General features: G+C 37.3%; 1 protein-coding gene across 4 annotated transcripts in view; it reads right to left on the bottom strand.

Moving 5' to 3' along the window:
- OXSR1 (oxidative stress responsive kinase 1) overlaps positions 1 to 25,593 on the bottom strand; it is a 100,590-nt gene that overhangs the window by 6,127 nt on the left and 68,870 nt on the right. For all 4 annotated transcript variants that reach the window (XM_082745772.1, XM_082745771.1, XM_082745773.1 and 1 more), the window contains 8 exons: positions 24,677 to 24,778; positions 21,950 to 22,083; positions 16,814 to 16,862; positions 16,098 to 16,163; positions 13,100 to 13,222; positions 8,313 to 8,348; positions 5,133 to 5,279; positions 3,589 to 3,653 (listed from right to left, as the gene is read on the bottom strand). In XM_082745772.1, the coding sequence (XP_082601898.1) occupies positions 3,589 to 3,653; positions 5,133 to 5,279; positions 8,313 to 8,348; positions 13,100 to 13,222; positions 16,098 to 16,163; positions 16,814 to 16,862; positions 21,950 to 22,083; positions 24,677 to 24,778 (722 nt within the window). The remainder of the gene's footprint in view (positions 1 to 3,588; positions 3,654 to 5,132; positions 5,280 to 8,312; positions 8,349 to 13,099; positions 13,223 to 16,097; positions 16,164 to 16,813; positions 16,863 to 21,949; positions 22,084 to 24,676; positions 24,779 to 25,593) is intronic.

Genomic DNA, 25,593 nt, shown 5'->3' with positions numbered 1-25,593 from the left:
TACCTTCGCACAAAGTAAGAAAAAAACAAAAACAAAATGCCCTCAGGCTTTTGAGGAGATTCTTTTTATTTTTTTTTAAAGATTTTATTTATTTATTTGACAGACAGAGATTACAAGTAGGCAGAGAGGCAGGCAGAGAGAGAGATGGGGAAGCAGGCTCCCCGCTGAGCAGAGAGACGATGCAGGGCTTGATCCCAGGACCCTGAGATCCTGACCTGAGCCAAAGGCAGAGGCTTAACCCACTGAGCCACCCGGGCACCCCTTGAGATTCTTAGACGCCTACTTCCATCCTTAGTCCCATTAAGATATCATATAAACTAAGAGGAAAATGTATGTGCACAGGAAAGTATAATTTAAATGATACAGGATAAAAAGATTAGTATCCAAAATAATACAAAGGACTTACACAATTCAACACCAAAAACCCCCAAATAATCCAATTTAAAAATGGGCAGAAGACATAAACAGACATTTTTCCCAAGAAGACATCCAGATGGCCAAAAGACACATGTAAAGATGCTAAATATCACTAATCATCAGGGAACTATAAGTCAAAACTACAATGAGATATCACCTTCCTCTTGTCAGAATGGTTAGAATCAACAACACAAGAAACAACATGTGTTGACGAGGATGTGGAGAAATAGAACTCTTGTGCACTGTTGATGGGAATGCAAACTGGTGTAGCCTCCATGGAAAACAGCGTGGAAAGTCCTCAAAAAGTTAAAAATAGATTAACCATATGATCCAATAATTACACTACTGGTATTTACCCAAAGAACAGAAACACACTGATTGAAAGGAATATAGGCACCCCTATGTTTCCTGTTGCATTATTTACAATAGCCAAGATATAGAAGCAACCCAAGTATCCATCGATTGATGAATGGATAAGATATGTGTATATACAATGGAATATTACTCAGCCATAAAAAAGAATGAACTCTTGCCATCTACAACAATTTGAACAGAGTTACAGAGTATAATGCTAAGGGAACTTAGTCAGAGATGGACAAAAACCATATGATTTCACTCCTATGTGGAATTTAAGAAACAAAACAAATGAACAAAGGAGAAAAGAGACAAACCAAAAAACAGACTCTTAACTATACAAACTGATGGTTCCCTGAGGGGAGGTGGGAAGGAGGACCGAGAAATAGATGGTGATTAAGAGTACACTTATCTTGAGCACTGAGTACTATATACAGAATTATTGATTCCCTATATTATATACTTGAAACTAACACCAAATGTTAACCGGAATTAAATTATTTTAATACTGGAATTAAAATTTTTTTTAAAAAATATGTGGCAGCATTAAAAAAAAAAAAAAATAGAGGATACCCTTCTCCTCCTTACTCCCACCCCAGGCTCTCCCAGAAGAATGCCCTGCCCACTACACGTGCTCAGTCTTGGCAGCCTCACAAAATGAAATACATGATGCTCCCCCAAATTCCACAGGAGTTCGGACAATGAGGGGGAAGGAAAAGATGAGAAAAGGAGTTAGACCCATACTGGCAGCAGAGTTAATACATGGCTCCAGAGATTTAAATGTGTGCCTGGTGAGGGACAGTTATTGTAATCACTCAGCAAACCATATACTGAGATTAACCAGGCTCCCTGGAGGTTCTGGTTAAAGGTGGGCATTTAGAATACTATATGGAAAGGCAGACATGCTTGATCACTAAGGACCCAAATCCACTTTATCTAAACAATGGAGAGGGTTAGGTCTACCTGATGGATACTTGAAAATATTCCTGAAGTTGTGTTTAGAATGTAGTTACCCATCTCTAACACAACCTATGCCCAAATGATTTTCCCCTTCGACTGCCTTCTCTTTGTACCTGTATACAGATTTATACTTTTGCATGTATACCACCCGAAGTGTCTTTAACCTGTGCTAAGTACATAATGCAAATCAGCTTCCAACCTAGATCTGACTAATAAGTGAGGCGTTTTATTCACTCTTTACTTGGTATCCTGCCACAATAACCAACAGTGTGATATAGTCTTCTTGATACATAATTGGTCAATCCATTCTTTCTGAAAGCTGAATAAAAAGATTAAACATTCAGCATCATTTTAGTGATTTAGCTGGCATGCTAAGCACAAATCCTTCAGAGACAGCAAGACACTCAACTGGACTAAATATGTTTACCATCTCTTCTAGTGGTTTCAGCTCAGAGTCTTCATCAGTGAGAGAGAGAATATAGTTTCTTCTTCCATAAATAAGTCTGGAACACAGCCCACTAAAAAACCACTCTCTCAAAAAGCTAGTTGTATCACTTACAAGTAAGTATCTTCTCTAACTTCCTGAAGCACAGGTCAAATATAATTTTTGTACTAGTAGCTGCTACATGATAAAAAAAAAAAGTTTTTAAAAGAGACAAATGGTATTCTTTTTGCACAATCAGAATTGGACAAGATTATCAAGACACTTTAATGAATCCAAAATTATCTGTGATGAGACTAGGTATATTGACTAGGCTTTTGTAAAGGAAAGGTAACCCAATCTGCTTTCTTCACATTGATGGCACAGTTTCTTCGCTCCGGGTGGTAGAATCAAAACATTCTCAAAAAAGATCTCCCTGCTTCTATCCCTGATTATGGTCATATTGAGAAGAAGATTAGGAATTTTATGTGGGAAGAGGAATTAGTCCATGGTAATTTAAGGAAACCCTTTTAAAAAATGTTAGTAGTAATGAAAGTCTGAGTTGTCTCAGGTGATACTTTTAATTTCACAAACAGAACGAGACCCAATTAGAACAATACAACAGCCACTGCTAGTCTAACAAGAAAGCTCTGCAATCCTAACCCAACTACCTCCAAGAGGAGAGGGTCAGAACGAACAGACTGCCACTTATGGCACTTCTGTGAGCAATCCGTCAGAGCCTGGCTATAAACCCCACCAAGAACCACAAATTCAGAACACCTGCTGTAAAACAAAAAGACCAGATATATTCTCAGAGGGTTTTCCTTTCATCTTTTAAGAACAAGGCCTTAATATCATCTATCACAATCAGAAAGCTCTCCATTTTTGGGTCAGTTGATTGCAGAGTCCATGATATATGGTAAATTACAAACCTAATCTTCAGATAAGCCAACCAGTGCTATTCCCCTAAAAACTATTCCCCAGTTACAGACCATACTCAATTACAGAACCTAAACTAGCTGTACTGAAAACGACTAGTGGGAAAACAGCTAAGAGAATGTGTTAACATCCAGGTCCTTGCAATGTTGCTATTACTTTTTTTTTTTTTTTAAGATTTTATTTATTTATTTATTTGGGAGGAGCAGAAGAGAGAATGTTAGGCAGTGAGTGTGGAGCCCGATATAGGGCTTGACCTCACAACCCTGAGATAAAACCAAGAATCAGACGCTCAACTGACTATGCCACCCAGGGGCTCTGTAGCTCTTACTTCTGAGGGAAACAATACCCCTGCGATGCCCGGCACTTGATACTGGGGGGGCACACAATCTTATCCAGTTACTCTCATGCACAGACTATTAAAAAAAAAAAGAGTCCCTTTCAAAGAGAAAATAGCACATTTAGAGTATGCAGAAAACAAAGAGAAGATGTTTACTTACCTTAATCTGAGTACTAGGCTGATTGGGATCTTGGTTTCTTGTGAGCCTGCTCCTGAAGGCAGAGCCTAAAAAACATCGAAAGGTATAAAGTCAGAGTCTGGACTACTAAGCATGAAGGTGACTAATGGTCATCAGCAGAGGAAATGTCCACATGGCAGCAATTTCCTTCACTCTCGGTGAGGCCAGACCCAGACCAGTGGCTGGGACATTCCCTGCTGTGGCAGGACATGCACTCTGAGACAGCAGCAAGAGCTGAATGTCAACCTGAGGCAAGCACAATTAAAAAGAGAATTCTCAAACCCACATGAAATTCCATACACAGCCACATTTATATTTTGTTTAGTCAGATCCCTCTTTCCATCCACAAGGGTGAAAGACACTAAAATTGGGGTTCTTTCCTTTAAATCTGCCAGTATAGCAAATTGCCAATGTAGCAATATACAACATAGGCTCTAAAATTGCCTGCCCCTTAGGAATCCACCCAGCCTGAGATTCCAGATCTTTTAATGGGTAAATTAATCCTTTCTGCATTGTAAGCTATCCCCTGTGTGCTATTTAAGTAGTTTATAAAGTAAATCCAATCTTTCCATCAGTTTTCCTAAGACAACTGTATCTTTTCAGATATGAAGGAAAGAAATGGAAAGCTTGGGTCTGATGAAAAAACTACATGAAGCCAACACCATGACTAACTGGAAGCTCTCAGAGTGGTGGCCTCCAAAGGCAGATCACCACCACAATGCAAAAGGAAAAAATCAGAGAACTTCATCTTTACTTCTTTCTTTCTTTTTCCTTTCCCTTCCTTTACTTCCCTTCCTTCCTCTTCCTTTCCTTCTCTTTCTCCCCCCCGCCCCAAGATTTATTGATTTATTGATTTGACAGAAGAGACAGAGAGCACAAGTAGGCAGAGAGGCAGGCAGAGGGAGAAGCAGGCTCCCTACTGGGCAGGGAGCCCGATGTGAGGCTCAAGCCCAGGACCCTGGCATCATGACCTGAGCCGAAGGCAGAGGCTTTAACCCACTGAGCCACCCAGGTGCCCCCATCTTTACGTCTTTTAATCTAAAATGTTAGAACAAAAAAATGAAGTTTCTAATATTTAATAAATAAACAGACTCTGGAAACCTCACATCATGTGTTATGCACAGTATTTAAGTTTCCTGAGGGAAGACAAGGAGCAATTCACAGACAAGGAGGCCACTGCCCTCCTTCCCTTGACTACTTTCAGTGTATGAGGAGCTAATGATGTCTGTGTGTGACTGATGATGGGCATTCACAGATTATAATACATAACTACAAAAAAACCAACTCCCCAAATTCCTGATATTTGGAATGTTTCCATTGTTAACTTATTTTGCTGCTTAAAAGTCTGTATGATCCTTGAAAAGTTCTCTTACCTGCATACACTGAAAACTGTTAAAACAGAATTTCTAACTTGTTTTAAAAACTACCACAACATCAACCTTGTTACATAAGGCACTGCTCCACACCAATTTCTGCTTTCTTCCTCTACCCAGAAGACCGGCCACTGAAGTGCACTCCTGCTTTACCTGAGCTGTTTTTGCTGGCTCTGCTGGGGGTGGGGGAGAGACTTGAGTTGGCTGTGCAGGCATGTGCCCAGCTGGGTGAGGTAGATGAGCAGTAATCTGTTCTGGAACTTGGAGTAAAGTACCCACGGGATCAGTTGTTGGAAACAGCTGTAACAGAAACATACACACAGTGCTGCTTAGTTGAGTGGAAAAGGAGGCAGGTCTACTGATGGGCAAGCAGAGCCTCCCAGGGTGACATTTTCAAAGTAGTTTTTGTGTAGTTTACTGCCACATCCCTACCTCTCTTGAATACATCTATTTCAAATGGAAGTCAAATATTTCTACTAGGCCTTATTGTTTATAACAACTTTTTTGAGGTGTAATTCATATCCCACTAAATTCACCCACTCTTAAGTATACAACTGGATGATTTCTAGATGATGATGTTTCCAGCAAACATCACTACAATCTAGTTTTAGAACATTTTCATCAACTCAGAAAGTTCTCTTGTGCGCATTTACATTTAATTCCTGCTCCCACACCCAGCCCTAGGTGACCACTGACCTACTTTCGGTCCCCATCAATTTGCCTTTTCCGGATCCTTCATATAAATAAAATGCATGCACTCTATTATGTCTGTCTTATTTCACTTAGCACAATGTTCTGAGGTTTAGCCATATTATAGCCCATAGTTTGCTTTTATTCCTTCATAATAAAATTTCATTGCATCATATTTATTTTTAACTACATCTATTCTATTTCCTTTGCCCAATAAAATAGCACCTCTAAGACACAGATTTAAGTAGTAAATCTTCTTCTACAGGAGCTACATTTTTCTAGGTCTGAAAACCTTCCACTACTTAAAAAGAAAGACAAGTAATCAGTGATTCATTAACGAATCTGAAATGTTTTTAAAACAGATATAAAGCTTTATAACCAACACAGACATTATATATATATACTTTTGCATGTTTGAAATATTTTATAAATTTTAATTATGTAATGTGGGGACAAAAAACTGATGTTGAGTTGAAAATAAAATTAAACTATTCAAAATTATAAATTGGTGAAAAAAATATAAAGTTGGCTACAATTTAGAACTGAAAGAGAAAAAAACTGAAAGAGGTCTAATAGCTGATATTATATAAACAAAGTTAAGAGATAAAGTAGTATAATTTTGTGATCCTTTAGCTTCATAGAGAGGAAATTAAAAGTAACTCTGGTTCTGGATTTTGACAGAAAAACAGAACATTAAGATCACTTTTGAAAATGTTAACATTAAGTATTAGCATTATTTCAAAAGGAGCCTCCAAATTGCATACATGTGTTTTTACCTATAATAAGAACAGAAATGTTAGACAAAATCAAGAAACGAACTGATATGGAGAAACTGGAACCTTGTGCACTGCAGTGGGAGTGGAGAATGGTGCAGCCACTATGGAAAATGGTAAGGTGATTCCTCAAAAAAAAAATTAAAAATAGAATGATCTCCTTCTGGATACAGACCCCCAAGAATTGAAAGCAGGAACTAAAACAAATATTTATTATGTAGCCATGTTCACAGTGGAATTATTCACAATAGCCCAGAGGTGAAAGCAAGCCAGTGTCCATCCAGTCAAACAGAGAAACAAATGTGGTAGATATATCCAATGGAATATTATTCAGCCTCAAAAAGGGAGGAAAGAAGGAAATTCTGACACATAATACATGGGTGAACCTAGAAGGCATTATGCTGGGTAAGATGAGCTGGTCACAAAGGACAAATACTCTGTGAGTCCACTTACATGAGGTATACAGAAAGCAGTAGAATTCAGACATAGTAGAGTTGTGGCTGCCAGGGGTAGGGGGTGGGAACATGGGATGATTGTTCTTCTGGAGAAGGACAGTGGATAGCTGCGCAACAGTGTGAATGTACTAAACGCTACTGAACAATACCCTTAAACATGGTGAAGATGTTAACTTTTATGTTATGTGTACTTCACCAGGGATTTCAAACCCAACGACAAAATAAGGAGTGCAGGAGTATGAGTATGAGACCTGAGAGTCCATGTGGGGGTGCTAATGAGGCAAAGGGACAATGATAAGATCATAGAACAACTCTGGATCAACTATAAAATGACCTCTCCATCAACAGTGGAGAAACTAAGAATTAGTCAAGATAAAGTAAGAGTAAAAAATAATTTAAATTCTCAGAAGATTACAAGAAGAAATGTTATTTCTTGCACACACTTCATCTCTATCTCTGGCCAGCAGAGGCTAAATTTGGTACCACCCTCATTCGGGGATACAGGCTGTGGTGGCAGGAGCCAGAGAACCCAGGGAACAACAGAAGGGCTCTTCTTCCTGCTGGCATTTCCCTGCCCAAAGCCACTGCTATGAGCATGAGTGACTTCAAGGGGTAGGGAGATGCAATTCCACCATGTAGCAAGAAGAGCCAGAAATCCTAGTGAACTGCAGTTCTGCTATAAGGTGTCAGATACCAGCCTATAAATATGCTACAGTACAGTATTTTAGTCTTAATACAATGTGCACAAATCCTGTACATAACGGTGTGCAAAAATCATATGCCATCCACACAAATCAAGTAGAAAAATAGGTACTTTTAAGCAACAGGGCAAAATCAAAATGATTTAAGGGGGCAAGACGTGTATCATTAAACCAAATACTGAGCTTGCAATGCAGACTGCCAGAAGGAAGAATGTATCACAGAATGTATCTCCAGAAATAATTGTTATCTTCAAAAAATGAGCATAAGGCAGGCCAGCCTAACAGGACTCTGTTTAGTAGGATTCCTATCACCAAAAGGCAAGAACTAAAGACAACAGAATCTACATGACAAAAAACAATGGGAGGCGGGAACCGGACAAAAAGAAAAAGTAGCATATGACAAATCCCTGGACAGATTGATGCAATAAGACGACTTTCCACATCAAGCTACCCAACCCAGAAAAGTAATTCATAAAATCAGGCAAGCAAGGAAGGAACAGCTTTCTGAGCCTTTAGGTTAATTTTAAATGAGTGCAACAACACCAACTTACTGGAGAAGTCCTTTTAAACTCAGAATCAATACCTCCGGTGAAATCTGATTGCTATAAATTCCCATTCTCACTTAGGCCCATATAAAAAGATGTGCTTAACATTAAAACCAAACCAAAACAAAATGACTGGTTTTTTAATGATTCAAAAACCACAACTACTTACCTCAGAATTTGATAATGGTTCTTTCACTCGGGGAGACTAAAAGAAATACAAAAAAGGCTTATTAACTCAAAACTTAGGTTACTTGTAGTCAGTTCCAAACTGCACAGAATGTTGAAACGCAAGTAAACTCCATTTCATTCTGATCCATAAGTTAAGTCACTCGTAACTCTAGTGAGTTTTCTGGAAAAAGAAAATACCATGATACTATTGTATTTTTGTCCAGGTAGCCTTTAATACATCAATGTCTTATGGTATTTCAAAAGTTCACAACTTATATATATATATACTTTTGCATGTTTGAAATATTTATTTGTTTTGTTGAGGTTTATTTGTTTTGTTGTTTTTTTAAATTTATTTGATACACAGAGAGAGATCACAAGCAGGCAGAGAGCCAGGCAGAGAGAGGGAAGCAGGCTGCCTGCTGAGCAGAGAGCCCGATGTGGGGCTCCATCCCAGGACCCTCAGATCATGACCTGAGCTGAGAGGGAAGCAGGCTGCCTGCTGAGCAGAGAGCAGAGAGCCCGATGTGGGGCTCCATCCCAGGACCCTCAGATCATGACCTGAGCTGAAGGCAGAGGCTTAACCCACTTAGCCACCCAGGTGCCCCACAACTTGAGGTTTATAACCAAACATAATGGGACTGAGTTCTCAGGCAATAGGAGGTCACATTCTTCAAAGTACAATTCCTTCTACTAATCATGAACATACTATTTTTTAAATTTAAATTCAATTAGAAACAAAAAATACATACTTCTTACAGATGTAGAGTTCAATAATTCATCAGTTGTGTTTAACATCCAGTGTTATCATGAACATATTATATATATAATATCCCAGACCAAATGTAAAGCCTTCAAGCTAATTATCCAACACATCTTCAAGGCAGAGTAATTCAGGTTATGGGATTTAATGAAGAAAACTCTTGAGTCAAAACTGAAAAACCAGTTGTAATCTGCTTTATGAACATCTAAGCTAAATTTATTTAGTAAATCATTACATCAGTGATTCTGGATACATGCAATTGGAGAATACAAAAACAAAACAAAAAACAAAACAAAACACCCTTACCCTATATCTAAACAAATACCAATTTATGGTCAATGCTACCAAGCATCAAATTAGACTACCTAAAAGGTCAGATTATTCATCTTAGGTTTTTGTGAATTTTCATCACCACAGCAACTATACTGGCCAAACCAAACCTTTAAAAAAAAACTTAGTATTTGGAAATAATTTCAAACTTACAGAAAAGTTGTTAGAATGAGAATCATTAACCTTTCTTCCTTATTTGCTTTCCTATTTAAGATGTTCACTTTCTCTCTTTTTAAATAGATAAACAATATATATTTAACCGGTCATGTTGTTCCTATACCATTTGACAGTAAGTTGCATATGTCCTAGCTGCCTACCACTGAACAGTCACTGTGTATTTCAGAAGACAGAGATATCCTCTTATGTAAATTCACACTACTAAAGCTATCAACTTCAGTAAATTTCACAATAATGTCAATTTTAATCACCTTTAGTCAAGGCTTTTCCAAGTTCTCCAGTATGTAGTAATTATATTCCCCCTTCCAACTAATGGCAATTTTGAAAAGACACTTCAAGACCCTGTAAATATCCTGCTCATCAAAAATTTCCCCTATATTTAGCAACTGCTGATGATCCTTGTCTGACCTAATCTTTATTGACTGCTTTATCATGGCTATAAAATGACGATATTCCTCTCCAATACTCTTCCACATTTACCAGTCAGCACTGGCAATTTACTATAATGAAGAATTAGCAACCCCCGCCCCGGCCCCCACTTATTTATCCATCTATTCATTATTGGCATGGATTCATGGGATTCCAATTTTTAAAATGATTTACACTTAATTTATTACTACACTTAATGATTTTTGATAATTAAATTCTAATTTGGTGAGTGGAAGCTCATTCAACCTGGTGCACCTGTTATCAAATTATGACTTTCTTTTTTAATAAAAATAACCTTTTTCACAAAGAAGATATTCCAGATTCATCTTGTATTTTCACCATGTAAGCCTCAGAATCATCCATTTCTCCAAGGAGCCTTCATTCTTTTAGTAGAGAATGACATTAAAGACCAAGATCTGGGCATAAAATGAGCTCAATGTTACTGCTTTCCTCACTCTCTGCATACCTGATAATCTTTGATTAGATGCCAGATGCCGTGAATATTACTTTGTTGCAAGCTGATAATTTTGTATTGCTATAAATCTTCTCAAGCTTGTTCTGGAATACAGTAAAGTTACTTGGAAATGGCTTAAGCCTTTTGGATCTTGCTTTTATGAGCTGTTAGTTGGATCTGCAGCAGGGCTCAGTATAGGGCCATAAGCTCCCCAATACTTAGACCTAAGAACTTTCTGAGAACTCTACCCAATGCCTTGTGAATACAGGCTTCTCCACTGACTGGTGGGAAGAGGCACTGTTCTTGGCTCTCTGTGAGCAATGGGCACTGTCACCCAGTCTCAGGTGGTTTTCTCACATGTATTTCTTAAAGAGTATTCTGCTGTACTCTCAAAAAGGAAGCTCTGTAGATTTCTAAACTTCTCTCTCTGTATAGCTCTCTCCTCCCTGGTACGCTACCTTATCGATTTCATCTGCCTTGGTATCCCTGGACCCTTAGCCTATTTCCTCAACTCAGGAAGCTGAGTTGAGGAAGCTATAATGAAGGGAATAATCAATCAAACAAAACTGCTCCACAACTGACATAAAGTGTTAGAATGAGCAGAGAAGGACACTAACATAGCTATTTTAACTATACTATAATTACTACATCTCACATTATCTTCAAAAAGTAAGACATGAAGGTATAAAAATGAACAGACACAAAATCAATCTTAAAATATTTAATGTCTGTGATATAAATAGGACTGAATGGGATTAGCAGCATTAAGCACCGCAGAAGAAAAGATGAATGAACTTGAAAGCCAGCAACAGAAACTGCAAAATGGGACTGAGCAAAAAGAGAATTTTTTTTTTAAAGATTTTATTTATTTATTTGACATAAATCACAAGTAGGCAGAGAGAGAAGGGGAAGCAGGCTCCCCGCCGAGCAGAGAGCCCGATGTGGGGTTCGATCCCAGGACCTCGAGATCATGACCAGAGCCGGAGGCAGAGGCTTTAATCCACTGAGCCACCCAGGCGCCCAAAAAGAGAATTTTTAAAGAACGAAAAGAAATTCAGTGAGCTGGCAATTTTAAAGCAGCTTAATATACAAGTTACTAGAGTCTCCAAAGTGCATGAAGGGCAGAAGAAAATATCTGAAAATATAATGGCTATAATGATGATAGTGTGCATTTTCAATGTAATTCAATTTAAACAAAACTTCCCTTTTACAAAAGAATTCATGTCCTCAAAAATAGTTACAGATTATGAGAAATACAGAATATTACTCATTTTGAGAACAAATTCTGTAATTTTCTAAGCTATTTACATACCAGTGTATTAGTTTATAAAAAAGCTACTATAAGTATTTCAGAACTACAAAATTTTATTTTTGTTTATTTTTAAAGATTATTTACTTATTTATTTGAGTGACAGAGATAGCAAGAAAAAGCACAAATGGGGAGGAGAGGGAGAAGCAGACTTCCTGTGAGCTGGGAGCCCAATGCAGGGCTCGATCCCAGGCCCCTGGGATTATGACCTGAGCCGAAGGCAGAAGCTTAATGGACTGAGCCATCTAGGTGCCCCCCAAACTACAAAATTTTAAATAAATTTCTCTTGCAGATGGCTAGGGGATAATAATCAGACATTATAATTTATCTTCCCAAATAAAATCTGTTGGTCAGAGGAAAAATTCCTATGAAAATCTCTTTCAAAGTAAGCTAAAACTTCAAGATTCATGTACCTCTGGCTTCCTTTGATCACTTCAATGTAGCATTATAAAACAGTATCGATTTAAGGAGGAATCATATAAAAAGTAAGGAGAAAAGAAACCTGTCTCAAATTTTAATAAACTCATAATCCTATATAAACAAATATGTGCCTGTGTGTGTATATAACTTTCCAAGGTTAGAATGTAGTAAATTTTTGCCACTTCTCATTGGCAAGGACTCTACAAAGTAAAGCTTCACTTCTAGCTCTGCAAAAAGACTTCATCTGACAAGATCAACAAATATTCAGTGCTGATCAGCAAAGTCATGAGTGCTATGGCAGAGGAGATCTTACAGGCAGGAAGAGATATACCATCTACCCACCACTGATACCACAGAAAGGTTTTAGGCAGTCAAGGCTGTGATGAACCTCAAATATTAATATTTCCCATTTATATTTCTATTCCTGGGAATGAGTCCTAACAATCAACTTGAGGTATTAACTTTAGGAAAGAGTGGGGGGAAAAAAACAAAATGAGCTTTGTCTTCACTGCTTCAAGCAAACACATACACAGACAAACACAACCATCCAGGATATAGCAACTAAAGAAAGGTATACTATTCAGTAATTGCTTCTTCCTCAATGTTTAATCAATCATCAGTCCTATCCAGTGTACTCTCATCTCAGACACAGTTTACATCTCTAGACTTTGGCCATTTTTATATCCGTAATTATCATATTCAAACAGATGTGTCAGTCCACTCTTCCATGTAGGATTAAATGGGCTCCTACAGTTAATAACTTCCTCAAGGAAATTCTGTTATTAACACTTGTATTTTCTATGTTTTAGATGGTTAAGCTGAACAGAATCAGAGAATATCGTATCTCAGAGGCTTCAAACAAAAAGATAGAGCTCTATCTTAAGCACAGAGTTTAATAAGACTTACCCTGAGTTGTGAAATTGCTGCTTTCCCTTCCTCACTTTCTTCATCAAATTCGTCATCACTCCACTCCCAGCCACCATCTTCTGTCTTATGAAGGCGGCCACTGGAACCTGGTACTCTCCGAACCTGCACATGAGGAAGAGAGATGTGGATTATGGTAGTGTTTGATATTTACTATATATACTGTATGTGTCTTGCACCCCTCCCTTGCTCTCTGTGCTCCACTACCTACCTGTCTTTACTCCAACCACTGACCTTCCCTATACATCTATACTCTTGGGACCAAGCACCATCCAAATCCTTCCTATGTGAAGTCACAGACCAAATCTTATTAATGGTTTCATGTTGAGATTTGAAAAAATTTTCTTCAGCCCCCAAAATAAATAAACCCAAGAGAGAGAAGATTCTGGCTTTTTCAAAATTTTAAATTTAAAAATCACAATTATACCTGCAGTTCCAAGAGCACTGTTATCTGTGCAAGTTTTGTTAAGAAAAACAGCAATCTTCTTTTATCCTCTTACTCACAGGGAACCACTTTCAACTCATTCTAGCATATTCTTTTTAAATTCATATTCCTCTAAGTAATGTGTTATTATTACCCCTTGATTCTTTGGTTTTAAGAATTACCTACTGGACTTCCCACTATTAAAGATGAGAATTTAACCCTATTATCAACCCCCCATAACTCTTTTCTCAAGATACAGTGAAATTTTGGTTAAATCAAAATTCAGTGTTTCCACCACATGATTTCATTAGTGAGACAGTTAAGCCTTATTGTATATTACAATTACTTTTCTCTCTCCTGTAACCTTCTTATTTCCCTTGGAATTAATAATATTTGCTTATTTTCATGTACTTATCATATTTAGCCCCAAACGGTCTCCCAGGTGTGTAACTCTCCTCTCACCATATTCATATACATTAGGTACTTCTCAGAATCACCTTCTAGAGGAAGATGCTACCCCAGCCTCCTAATCTGCTCCAGCCTAAACTGGTTTCTCAGCTCTCCCTCTATCACCTGCCACATGACTTCCTCTTTCTCAGTTTAAGTACTTCCTGCATTATTAGCATGGCACACTAATTAAAGCCATGCATTTTTCAACTTTGATTCCATCCCCAGAACATATGGTTTACCTGGTTTAAAAAAAAAAGTCTGGGTTAGTAGAAATCATTTTCTTTCATAACGCTATATGTAACTGCTTTGCTATGACCTGGCTTATAGGGGAGCAACTGACGTCATTATGATATCCAACACCATCCATGATCTTTCCCCCTTCTCTGGAAACTAGAGAACCCTCTTTTTGCCTCTAGTATTCCAGCAATGTGTCTTAGTGCTGGTCTATTTCCATTCATTCTGCTACGTACTTGTGCTTTTTTAGTCTGGAAATTTGTGACTACCCATTTGGAAATTTCTCTTGAATTATTTTTTTCAGTGATTCTCTTTCTTCTATTTTCCTCCATTCTGCTTTCCTGGAACTTATTTACTCAAAATTGAACCTTCTCAAATGATCCTCTAACGCTCTTGTCTTTTTTCTTCTGTTATTTATCTCTTGGCGTTTGGGGCTCTATTTTCTGGGAAATTTTCTTAGCTTTACCATACAACCATATTAACTATTTTCATTTCTTCTATAATATTTTCCACTTCTAAGAGCTTTTTGTTCATGGTGTCAGTGTCCAGATGCTCCTTTTTAAAGTACCAGCTCTGTTAAGATAAAATTCATATACCATATAATTGACCCATTTAAGGTTCAATTGTTTTTAGTATATTCCACGTTGTGTAACCATCTCCATAATTAAATCTAGATCACTTTCTTCATTCCTCCACATGGCAAAAACAACACTCCAGACCCATTAGTAGTTACTGCCCATTTCCATATAATCCCAGTCCTGGGTAACCTTGAGTCTACTCTCTGTCTCTATACATTTGCTTATTCTGGACATTTCACATAAACAGAATCATATAATATGTGGTCTTTTGTAAGTAGCTCCCATGATTAGCATAATGTTTTAAAGGTTTATCCATGCTATGACATGCATCAATACTTCATTTCTTTTTATTGCTCAATAATATTCTATCATATATTAGTACTTCATTTTTTAAAAGATTTTTATTTATTTATTTGACAGAGAGAGAAAGATCACAAGTAGGCAGAGAGGCAGGCAGAGAGAGAGAGAGGAGGAAGTAGGGTCCCTGCTGAGCAGAGAGCCAGATGCGGGGCTCGATCCCAGGACCCTGAGATCACGACCTGAGCCGAAGGCAGAGGCTTTAACCCACTAAGCCACACAGGTGCCCCCAGTACTTCATTTTTAATTGCTGAATAATGTTCTATATTATGGACACATGACATTTTATATATCCATTCATCTACAGATGGATAATCAGGCTATTTCCACTTTTTAGTTATTATGAATAATGCTGCTGGGAATATTCATGTACATAGCTTTGTGTGTACATGTGCTCAATTCTCCCAAGTAGGCCTCAAACAGAATTTCTGGGTCATATGGCAGCTTTGTTTTGTGTTTTTAGAAACTGCCAGACTACTTTCTGAAGTGGCTGCACCATTTCACATTTTCATCATTAGTGTGTGAAGGTTCCAATTTCCTTAATCTTTATCACAGTTACTACTGTGTCTTTTTTTTATTACAGTCATCCTAATGGGACTTCATTGTTTTCTGCGTAATGTGAGGAAAGGGCTGAACTTCACAACTCACTCTGGTAGCTACAGACAGTGATTTAACAGAGTCTAGAATTAATTAATCAATTGTGTAACATACCTTTTCGTTCTAGTAGACAGCACACCTAGACATACTGCAGGCTAATATTTATTGAATGAATATATCAAAGAATACTAAAGAGAGGGTTGGAAAAACTGAGTAACACTTAAAAAAAGCATTTTTAACACATACATAACATAACAAAGCATTTTTTACCATATACTTTCAAAATGCAGAAGTAAATTTAACCAATTTCCTAAGAAACCAGAGTAAAATCTCCATTTACCTTCTTAGCTCTTTCAGAAATAGTTGGTGCTCTCTGCAGTATTTTTTCTTGAAGAAATTCTTTATTCTGGAGAGGAAAAGTAAGTTTTCTTCTTACAAGTTTTTATTGAACCAAAGAAGCTGACACAAATATTCACTACAATTAAAATGTGATATAGTAACTGTTTTATAAAGAAGTTTGAAGAAAGTTTCGATTCTTTTTTCTTTAATTCTAAAGCTCCTTTAGAAAAGGAGTTTCACAAATCGAGTTTCACAGATTGAAACAAAGCTTTACTGTACTGTATGAGCCACTATATATGAGAAGTTTGCTTTACCATATCTCCTTCAGGATCATGGTCCCACTTTTTCAACTACAGTAACATCCCACTTATCTATTCCTCTTTGGGAAATGAGATGTTAACTAACTCAGTAGCAAACTCTGAAACGAGAGTTGAGTATTTTTCCTAGATTATATTACTACTGGCGAAATTTAGTATCAATTGTTCCTGTTAAAATTTAATCTGATGTTCAAATTAATTTATACGAAAAATACATTTACTAATTCTAAAGCATGTGTCTTAATTACCAAAGGTCATAGAGATAATGCCCCCAGCAATTATCTGATCTACCCTCATTTTTTCCAAACATCACCTTAAGAAAAAGCAACTTCTTAGCAGTAAATCTAATTAGGCAATGAGGAGGATTACATGAACACATAAAATCAAAAGAATTTCTTACCTTTGCTTTTTGGAAAAATTTGTGCCTTAACAGTTCTGCTGCTGTTGGTCTAAAACCAGAAAAGAACGTTTTAATAGTTAATTCAAGTGTAATTGTGGGTTTCCATCTTCAAAAATGAGAAAAGGATTTCTTGAGCAGCGAGATATAATCTCAGTGTTCTCCACTTTCCTTAACGGGCTAAAAAGCAAAAAGCAGGATAAACTAACTCGGTACGAGACACGGAGTAAAGAAGAAAACTCAAACAGAAATGATCTGATAACTATTACATATCCTTTGCAAAATTCATTAGTGAAATGTTTATTCTGAAATCATTACTTCTTTGTGGCTTTCAATATATTTGCTATTATTTTGCCAAGAAATATCATTTCCCAAAAACAGTGGGTAGTATCTACTTTAACAAGGCATAAAAATACATGTAACCTCACAAAGAGGAAATGGACCAAGTCAAGTCCTGCGCCTCTTGACACATGCCAGCTTGCCAGCCTTCAACTTAGAAAACTACAGTCTTGGGGCGCCTGGGTGGCTCAGTTGGTTGGACGACTGTCTTCGGCTCAGGTCATGATCCTAGAGTCCCAGGATCGAGTCCCACATCAGGCTCCCAGCTCCATGGGAAGTCTGCTTCTCCCTCTGACCTTCTCCTCACTCATGTTCTCTCTCACTGTCTCTCTTTCAAATAAATAAATAAAATCTTTAAAAAAATAATAATAATAAAAAAGAAAACTACAGTCTTAAAAATAAATCTAACAATTATCTTTAAAAAAAATTGAAGATTCTGAAAGTACTGTATATATTCAATATATATATTGAATCTATACTCAGTTTTTTGCTCGATTGTACAGTCTTTCTTTGCTTGAATAAAGGCATCATCATTGTCAATTATACAAACTCGTAAATAGTATGACAGAGAATAAAGAATAAACAATACTACACTTAAGACACTGGACCTGATTACACCATACACCTACCAGGTAACCCTCAGCAAATCTCTTCTCCACGGTTCTGTATAACCTGGTCAAGTTCCTGCAGGCAGTGTTCTAAAACATTACTGTACAATATAATAAGCTAGGACTTTCAAAACAAATCCCGAGGCCCATAGCAATTAAAGCAGAATCTGTGGGGGCAAACCCACACATCATTAGTTTTTAAAACTCCCCGAGTGATTCTAATGTACGCTCACACTTAAGAACCAGAGCCTCAGAGGACTATTGTACAGTTTAAGAGAAAAGATGTAAAAGTGCTATGCAAACTGAAAGCAGACATTATCTTTCCTATTTTCTCATTCAATCAAGATTTCAGTATGTTCAATAGTTTGTACCACATTGCTTTATATGATTAATACTTTTCTTCTGAGTTCATTTCCTTCTTTCTAGTGTACCATTTCTAGGACTTCTTTAAGTGATATACACGACTGGAAACTCAATTTTTGTCTTTAAAAAATCTTAATTTCATGCTTATTCTTGAATAATAGTTTGGCTAGACTGGGAATTCTGTATTGTTATTTTCTCTCAGAACTGTTCCAGTATATTCTGGCCTTAACTGTCATTAGGAAAGTGGCTGTCAGTCTACCTGCTATATTCCTCAGTCAGTAATCTGCCCCCTTAGCTTGCATTTAACAGATTCTCTTTGCCTTTGAATCCAGCAGTTTAAAAGACTTGTGTACAAATGGGAAAAGGGAAATACTGCTTGGAATTGGTGGAGGGATGGTTCTTTAACCCGAGACTATAAGTATTTCATCAATTCTAGAAAATTCTCAGCCATTATTGCTTTAAATATTGCTTCTCCTGATCTCCCTAATCTCTCCTTAAAGTCTACAGACATATATACATGTATATGTGTGTGCACACACACACTGAACCTTCCCATTCTATCCCCAAATATTCATCTTTTTATATTTCCATTTTTATTTTTTTAAAGATTATTTATTTATTTATTTGACAGAGAGAGATGACAAGCAGGCAGAGAGGCAGGCAGAGAGAGGAAGAAGCAGGCTCCCTGCTGAGCAGAGAGCCCAACGTGGGGCTCGATCCCAGGACCCTGAGACCATGGCCGGAGCCAAAGGCAGCTGCTTAACCCACTGAGCCACCCAGGCGCCCCTATATTTCCTTTTTTTTTTTTTTTAAGATTATTTATTTATTTATTTGACAGAGAGAGAGATCACGAGTAGGCAGAGAGGCAGGCAGAGAGAGAGAGAGGAGGAAGCAGGCTCCTGCTGAGCAGAGAGCCTGATACGGGACTCGATCCCAGGACCCCGAGATCATGACCTGAGCCGAAGGCAGCGGCTTAACCCACTGAGCCACCCAGGCGCCCCTATATTTCCATTTTTAAAAAATTCTTTCTGTGCTTCATTCTGAGCAATTTCCTCAGTACAGTGTGATTAAGTAAGAGCAGAAAGTCCTCAGTCAAATTGTATGGGTTGGAATTCTAGCTCCAACATTTATTAACTGTGTGACTTTGGGCAATGTTACTTAACCACTCTGTGATTCAGTTTCTTCATTTGTAAAACAGGAAAAATAATAGCACTCTCCTCATACAAGTTCTATAAAACTTAAATGAGATGATATATGTTGTCAGTTTACAGAAGTGCCTGGTAACTTGATTAGTAGTCAACAATTAATCTCTTTTTTGTTTTATTGGCTGTTCTATTTAACCAATCCACTAAAGTTTTATTTCCTTTTTAACTTCGGAATGTTCTAAACAAGGTGTAATTTTAGTTTACAAGCTGGAAATAAGATGTTTTACAGCTTCTTTTTCTTTTGAAATAATTTTAGGCTTATAGAAGAGATGCAAAGATAATATCGAGGCCCTACATACCTGTCACCAGCTTCCCCCAATGTTAACATTTTACATAACTGTGATATAATTATCAAGAAATTAACTAAAAATATTAACATTGCTACAGACTTTAAAATATTAATACTGGTACCACATTATAAACTATAAACTTTATTCAGGTTTCCCCAGTTTTTGCACTAACATCCTTTCTCTGCTCCAGGATCCAAGCCAGAACATCATTTTGTTTTTAATCTTTGTGTCTCCTTCATCTCCTCCAACCTGTGCCACTCTCTCAGTCATCCCTTTCCTCACTCTAGAGGAGTGGTGGTCAGGGAGTTTCCAGCATATTCCTCAATTTGGCTTTGTCTGTTTTCTCATTACAGACTGAAGTTAAAGATCTGGGGAAGAAATACCTCAGGAGTGCTATGTCCTGCACCTGGTATCAATATCTGGGAGTATGGAATAATAAGTATGTCTTACTACTGCTAATGCTAACCTGGATCACTTGTGAAGGAGGTGTCCACTTTCAAATTTTAGTTATTGTATTTTTCATTTCTAGTAGCTCCATTTGTTTTGTCTTCTTGGTCATACTCATATTCTCTTCCTACAGTTTTGATTTCCTCCATTAGGATTTTAATTACTTTAAATATACTTATAGCTTTTCAGGTATCTTTGCATTATCCAAAGTTCTTGGAGCACTAATCCTTCTGCTTGCTGTGTCTGCTGACTCTGACCTGCTGTGTAGCATTTTACTATGTGTTTTATAATTTCAGCTTCTGGTCCCTTCAGTGGAGCATTATTTGCAGGAATCTCATGGATCTGGAATTTAGAACAATTCGAATGGTATAGTTTTCTAATTGCTTCTGCCAGAAATAAAACTGGCTTGGCAAAACGTTTTTTATTCTCTAATCTTGTGGGCTCCTGGATAATATGGGCCATATAAATCCGATTGTCAATTTATGAATGTCTATGTCAGAGGACTGGATTATTCAGGAGAAATTCTGTTGTGTCTTTGTGAGGATGGACCATATTTTGTTTTCCGGTCTGTCTTCTTACTCAAAAGACAGACTTGTAAAGGTCCCAGCCATAAGCAGGGATCTCAGTTCAGAATCCGCATTGGCTGGGCCAGTATCTCATTTTCAGTCCCCACCTGGAAATCCGAAATCTAACTGAGTATGTCATTGGAATGAAAAGTGTCCCACTGAGGGTGGCCCAGGATCAGTTCATGATATATCTTCTCTGAATTAGGTCATCCTCATCATTTCTAGCACCTGAGGTGGAAGCTTATCTCTGGGTTTGGTTTTTAAGTTTCATAAATTTATTCAGCACTTCTGGGTATTTGTGACCAAAAAATCCTGTTATTTTAGTCAGTTAACTAAGCTAAAGCCAAAGTATTCCCTGTTTTTTTAATACTAATTTATTCAGAAAAAGAAAAAAAAGTTCTAATAGCACAGGTTTGAACTTTGCTACCTGTTTTTCTTGTCCTTTCCAGTATTTCAAACAGTAAATTCTGAAGCCCCATGAAATATACTAAGGACGTGACTAAGGGTATCATTTAAAATCTATTACTTTTGTTGACTGTTAGAGAAACCAAAATTTAAAAACTCTTAGTGCTAAAAAACTGAGTAGAATATATGTGTGAAACAGAAAAATGAGATACAGTGGAAACAGTCCTAGGTAAAGAATCAGGAGTTTTGGACTCAAGTCCTACCTCAATGACTAGGTAGCTGACTGACCTTAAAGATAAAAGGTTGTACTCAATGACTTCCAACACCATTTGATCTGTTTAATTCATAAAGATACAAACACTAGATGATCATGTTTATTCACTTACTTGCCTTCCAATCTGTCTAGTGTTAACAAGTAAGTGCTCTGCATTTTTGGTCCACTCATCAAAATATCTTTCCTTTAAGGAAATACTTATGATTGTTTGGTATTACATATAACATTTTTTTTGTGTATCTGCTTTGTTATTAAAATTGTAAACAGCGTCAAAATATTTGTTTGCTTATGACTTTTAAATGCATTAAAAACAAGCCTTCCCACTAACATATTTTATTAACACAGAATTCACAAAACACAAATATATGAAAAATGAGCCAGGAACTAGCTGAAGTATTAGAGTACACCTTATACTAAAGTACACTATATACTAAAGAAGGGAGAAAGTAATTCATTCATTTCCAAACTAGTGTAACAGTCCCTGTATATATTTTTTAAAGTTTATATTTAAATAAATACAAATGCATTTGAATATGCACAAATAACTTCCTGCACATGAATGTATGTATCTAATACTTAGACTTCCCACAATGGTTTACAGTATTAGGTGAAGAGAAATGTAAGCTTTATCTCATATTTTACCTTTTTTCTGGATCCTTTTGAAGGCACAATGAAATCATTTTCCTAAACGATTTTCCATATTTTTTCAGCATTTCTTTGTCTTGAACACCAGTTTCCAAAGAAGGAGGATCATTTTGTAGTGTCAGCATTAAAACCTGGAAAATTTTTCAATACGAAATTTCTGATGCCTCATTAAGTTAAATATTGTGGTCAACATTCTTCAATATAGACAACCTCCCAATATATAAGCAGTTCACTCTAGACCAGTTATTTGGACACAGAGTTATTTAGGTGTTTTCCACACAAGTTATATCCTACAGATAGTTGGTTTCCCAGGTAAAGTGGCTGCAAGGGTTCAACTGTATCAGCACTGAATGCCCTTTAGTAAGAACCCTTTCTTCATGCCCTCTGTCCCCATTTTTATACTGCCAAACTACCTGCAAAAAAAATTAAAATCAGGGATGCCTGAGTGGCACAGTTGGTTAAGGGTCCCACATCAGGCTCCTTGCTCAGCGGGGAGCCTGCTTTTCCCTCTGTCTGTTCTGCGTGCTGCTTCCCTTGCTTGTTCTCTCTCTCTCTCTCTCTTTCTCTCTCTCTCTATGTCACAAATAAATAAATCTTTAAAAAAAAGTCTTTATCTTTAAAAAAAAAACTTTACAAAACAGTTAAAATCACAGCAAATTTAAAAATAAAATACCATCAAGTAATAAATAAATAAAACCATAGCAAAATTAAAAATGTCATCTTGCTGATTCTACCTATTCATGGCTCTGCTGGAACATGACCCTTGTAATCTGGCCTTCTCTTCCCAGAACTCCTCAGCCACTCCTTACTTTTTCTTCTTAATTAACATATAACGTATTACTTGTTTCAGGGGTACAGATCTGTGAATCATCATCTTACACAATTCACAGCACTCACCACAGCACATACCCTCCCCAATGTCCATCACTCAGCCACTCTATCCCTCCCCCACCCTGTTGCCCCCACCCCAGCAGCCCTCAGTTTGTTTCCTGAGATTAAGAGTCTCCTATGGTTTGTCTCCCTCCCTGGTCCCATCCTATTTCATTTGCCCTTCCTTCCCCCCATAACCCCCTGGCCCTGCCTCTCAAATTCCTCATATCAGAGAGATCATATGATAACTGTCTTTCTCTGACTAACTTATTTCACTTAGCATAATATCTTCTAATTCTATCCACGGTGTTGCAAATGGCAAGATTTTGGTAGTGTTCCATTATATACATATACCACATCATTTTTTTTTTTTTTAAGATTTTATTTATTTGTCAGAGAGAAGGAGAGTGAGAAAGCGAGCACAGGCAGGCAGAGGGAGAAGCAGGCTCCCTGCTGAGCAAGAAGCCTGATGTGGGACTCGATCCCAGGACGCTGGGATCATGACCTGAGCCAAAGGCAGCTGCTTAACCAACAGAGCCACCCAGGCGTCCCATACCACATCTTCTTTATCCATTCAACTGTTGATGGACTTTCCATAGGTTCTTTCCATAGTTTGGCTATAATGGACATTGCTGCTATAAACATTCAGGTGCACGTGCCCCTTCGGATCACTACATTTGTTATCTTTAGGGTAGTAGTGTGATTGCTGGGTTGTAGAGGAGCTCTATTTTCAACTTTTTGAAGAACTTCCACACTGTTTTCCAGAGTGGCTGCACCAGTATGCATTCCCACTGACAGTGTAGGAGGGTTTCCCTTTCTACGCATCCTCGCCAACACATGTCGTTTCCTGACTGGTTAATTTTAGACATTCTGATTGGTGTGAGGTGGTATCTCACTGTGGTTTTGATTTGTATTTCCCTGATGCCGAGTAATGCTGAGCACTACTTTTTTATGTGTCTGTTGGACATCTGGATGTTTTCTTTGCAGAGATGTCTGTTCATGTTTTCTCCTCAGTCATTCCTGAGAAACCACTGATAATACCTAGTTAACAGAGCAGCAGCCTTTTTCAGTTCTCACTCCTCCTACCTTCTCTGTGGTAACTGACAGTTTTGATTATTCTGTCCATCCTAAATCTCTCCTTCTTTGACTTTCATGGCAACATACTAGTTTGATGCACATAGGTGTTAATAAGGAAGGTGATATTTATATAATGAGATTCGGAGTGATTTCTAAATTGTATGACTTCTTTATAGAAGCATAAGCCACTTTCTTTTTATTTTTTTAATATTTTATTTATTTATTTGACAGAAAAAGAGATCACAAGTAGGCACAGCAGCAAGCAGAGAGAGAGAGGGAAGCAGGCTTCCTGCTGAGCAGACAGCCTGATACGGGGCTCGATCCCAGGACCCTGAGATCACAACCCAGGCTGAAGGCAGCAGCTTAACCCACTGAGCAAGCCAGGCGCCTCACATAAGCCACTTTCTAAACACAAAGTTAACACTAAAGAATAAAAGGGGGCTGTAGTCAGAACTAATACTTGCTTTTCAGATTCAATTTGTATTTACTGAAATGGAATTACTAAAAGATGGAGGTATTTCTCATTCTGGGCGAATAGGCTAACATGTGTATGTCTGGCTACAATTATAGGACTCACTGCCTTCGGTGTATAAAAAATAAATCTCACCTCCTCCCCCACCTCCTTTTAAAAAGTAAACCATTCCTTTGGCCTTAAAATAGCTTCCCACTTTATAGTTCTAAAAACTCACCGTTTTCAAAACCATTTATTTCCTAGGAGTAGGCTCTGAAAAGAAACTGGGACATGGGCTGGGATAGTACTTTGACTATGAACCTCACCTTCATTGGTGGATACTTATGGTAAGGAGCTGCCCCTGTAGCCAGTTCAATTGCTGTGATCCCAAAACTCCAGATGTCAGCTTTGAAATCATAGCCTCGAACCTGTAAAGAATATAAAGATATACATGATTACTTTTAACACCCTAAAAGCACTTTAATTTAAATTTGTTTTTTCTTTAGTAATCTCTACACCCAATGCGAGGCTTGAACCCATGACTAAGATCAAGTGTAGCATGCTCTTCTGACTGAGCCAGCCAAGTACCCCTAAAAGCACTTTTAAAAAGTAACTTCTAATACATATCAAGAACCATTAAACTGTTCATTCGCTTTAAATCAATAAAGTAATCTAGAGTAGGCAAAGGCTAAATATATTTGGTAACAGACGAAAGAAAAAGCAATCAGAATGAACGTTCCTCAACAATGGGGAAATTGTTAAGTACGGAATACTCACTTAAAAGAAACGTTAGTCAACTAAAAACAATGTAAATGAATTCTACATGAAAATACGGAAAACCACGTGTGATAAAGCATTTATGAAGAAAAAAGAATACAAAATTCCTCACAAGTTTTGATACTCATTACAAAAGTGTATAATCTTGTTTTTTTTTTTTTTTTTAAGGAAAAGGATAGAACTAGAACAAAACTATTAGGCAGTAGTGTTATGTCTTTGGTTTTCCAAATTTTCTATGTTATAGTCTTGTTTAATCTCCTTAATTTTTATAATGAAAAAAGACACAATGGGGTTTGAATATTTTCAGTTGTTGATGTGAACATGTGGCCAAATTTGTCCTTTTATACTATCATGAGCACATTATAAAATTAAGTATTTTCTTTTTTAAAATAATTTTATTTATTTGAGAGAGAGAGAGAGCGAGCACATAAGAAGAGGGAAGGTCAGAAGGAGAAGCAAACTCCCC

This window comes from Mustela nivalis (assembly GCF_964662115.1).
Source record: "Mustela nivalis genome assembly, chromosome: 1".
Taxonomy (NCBI): Eukaryota; Metazoa; Chordata; class Mammalia; order Carnivora; family Mustelidae; genus Mustela; species Mustela nivalis.
This window is presented reverse-complemented; position numbering and strand designations above follow the sequence as displayed.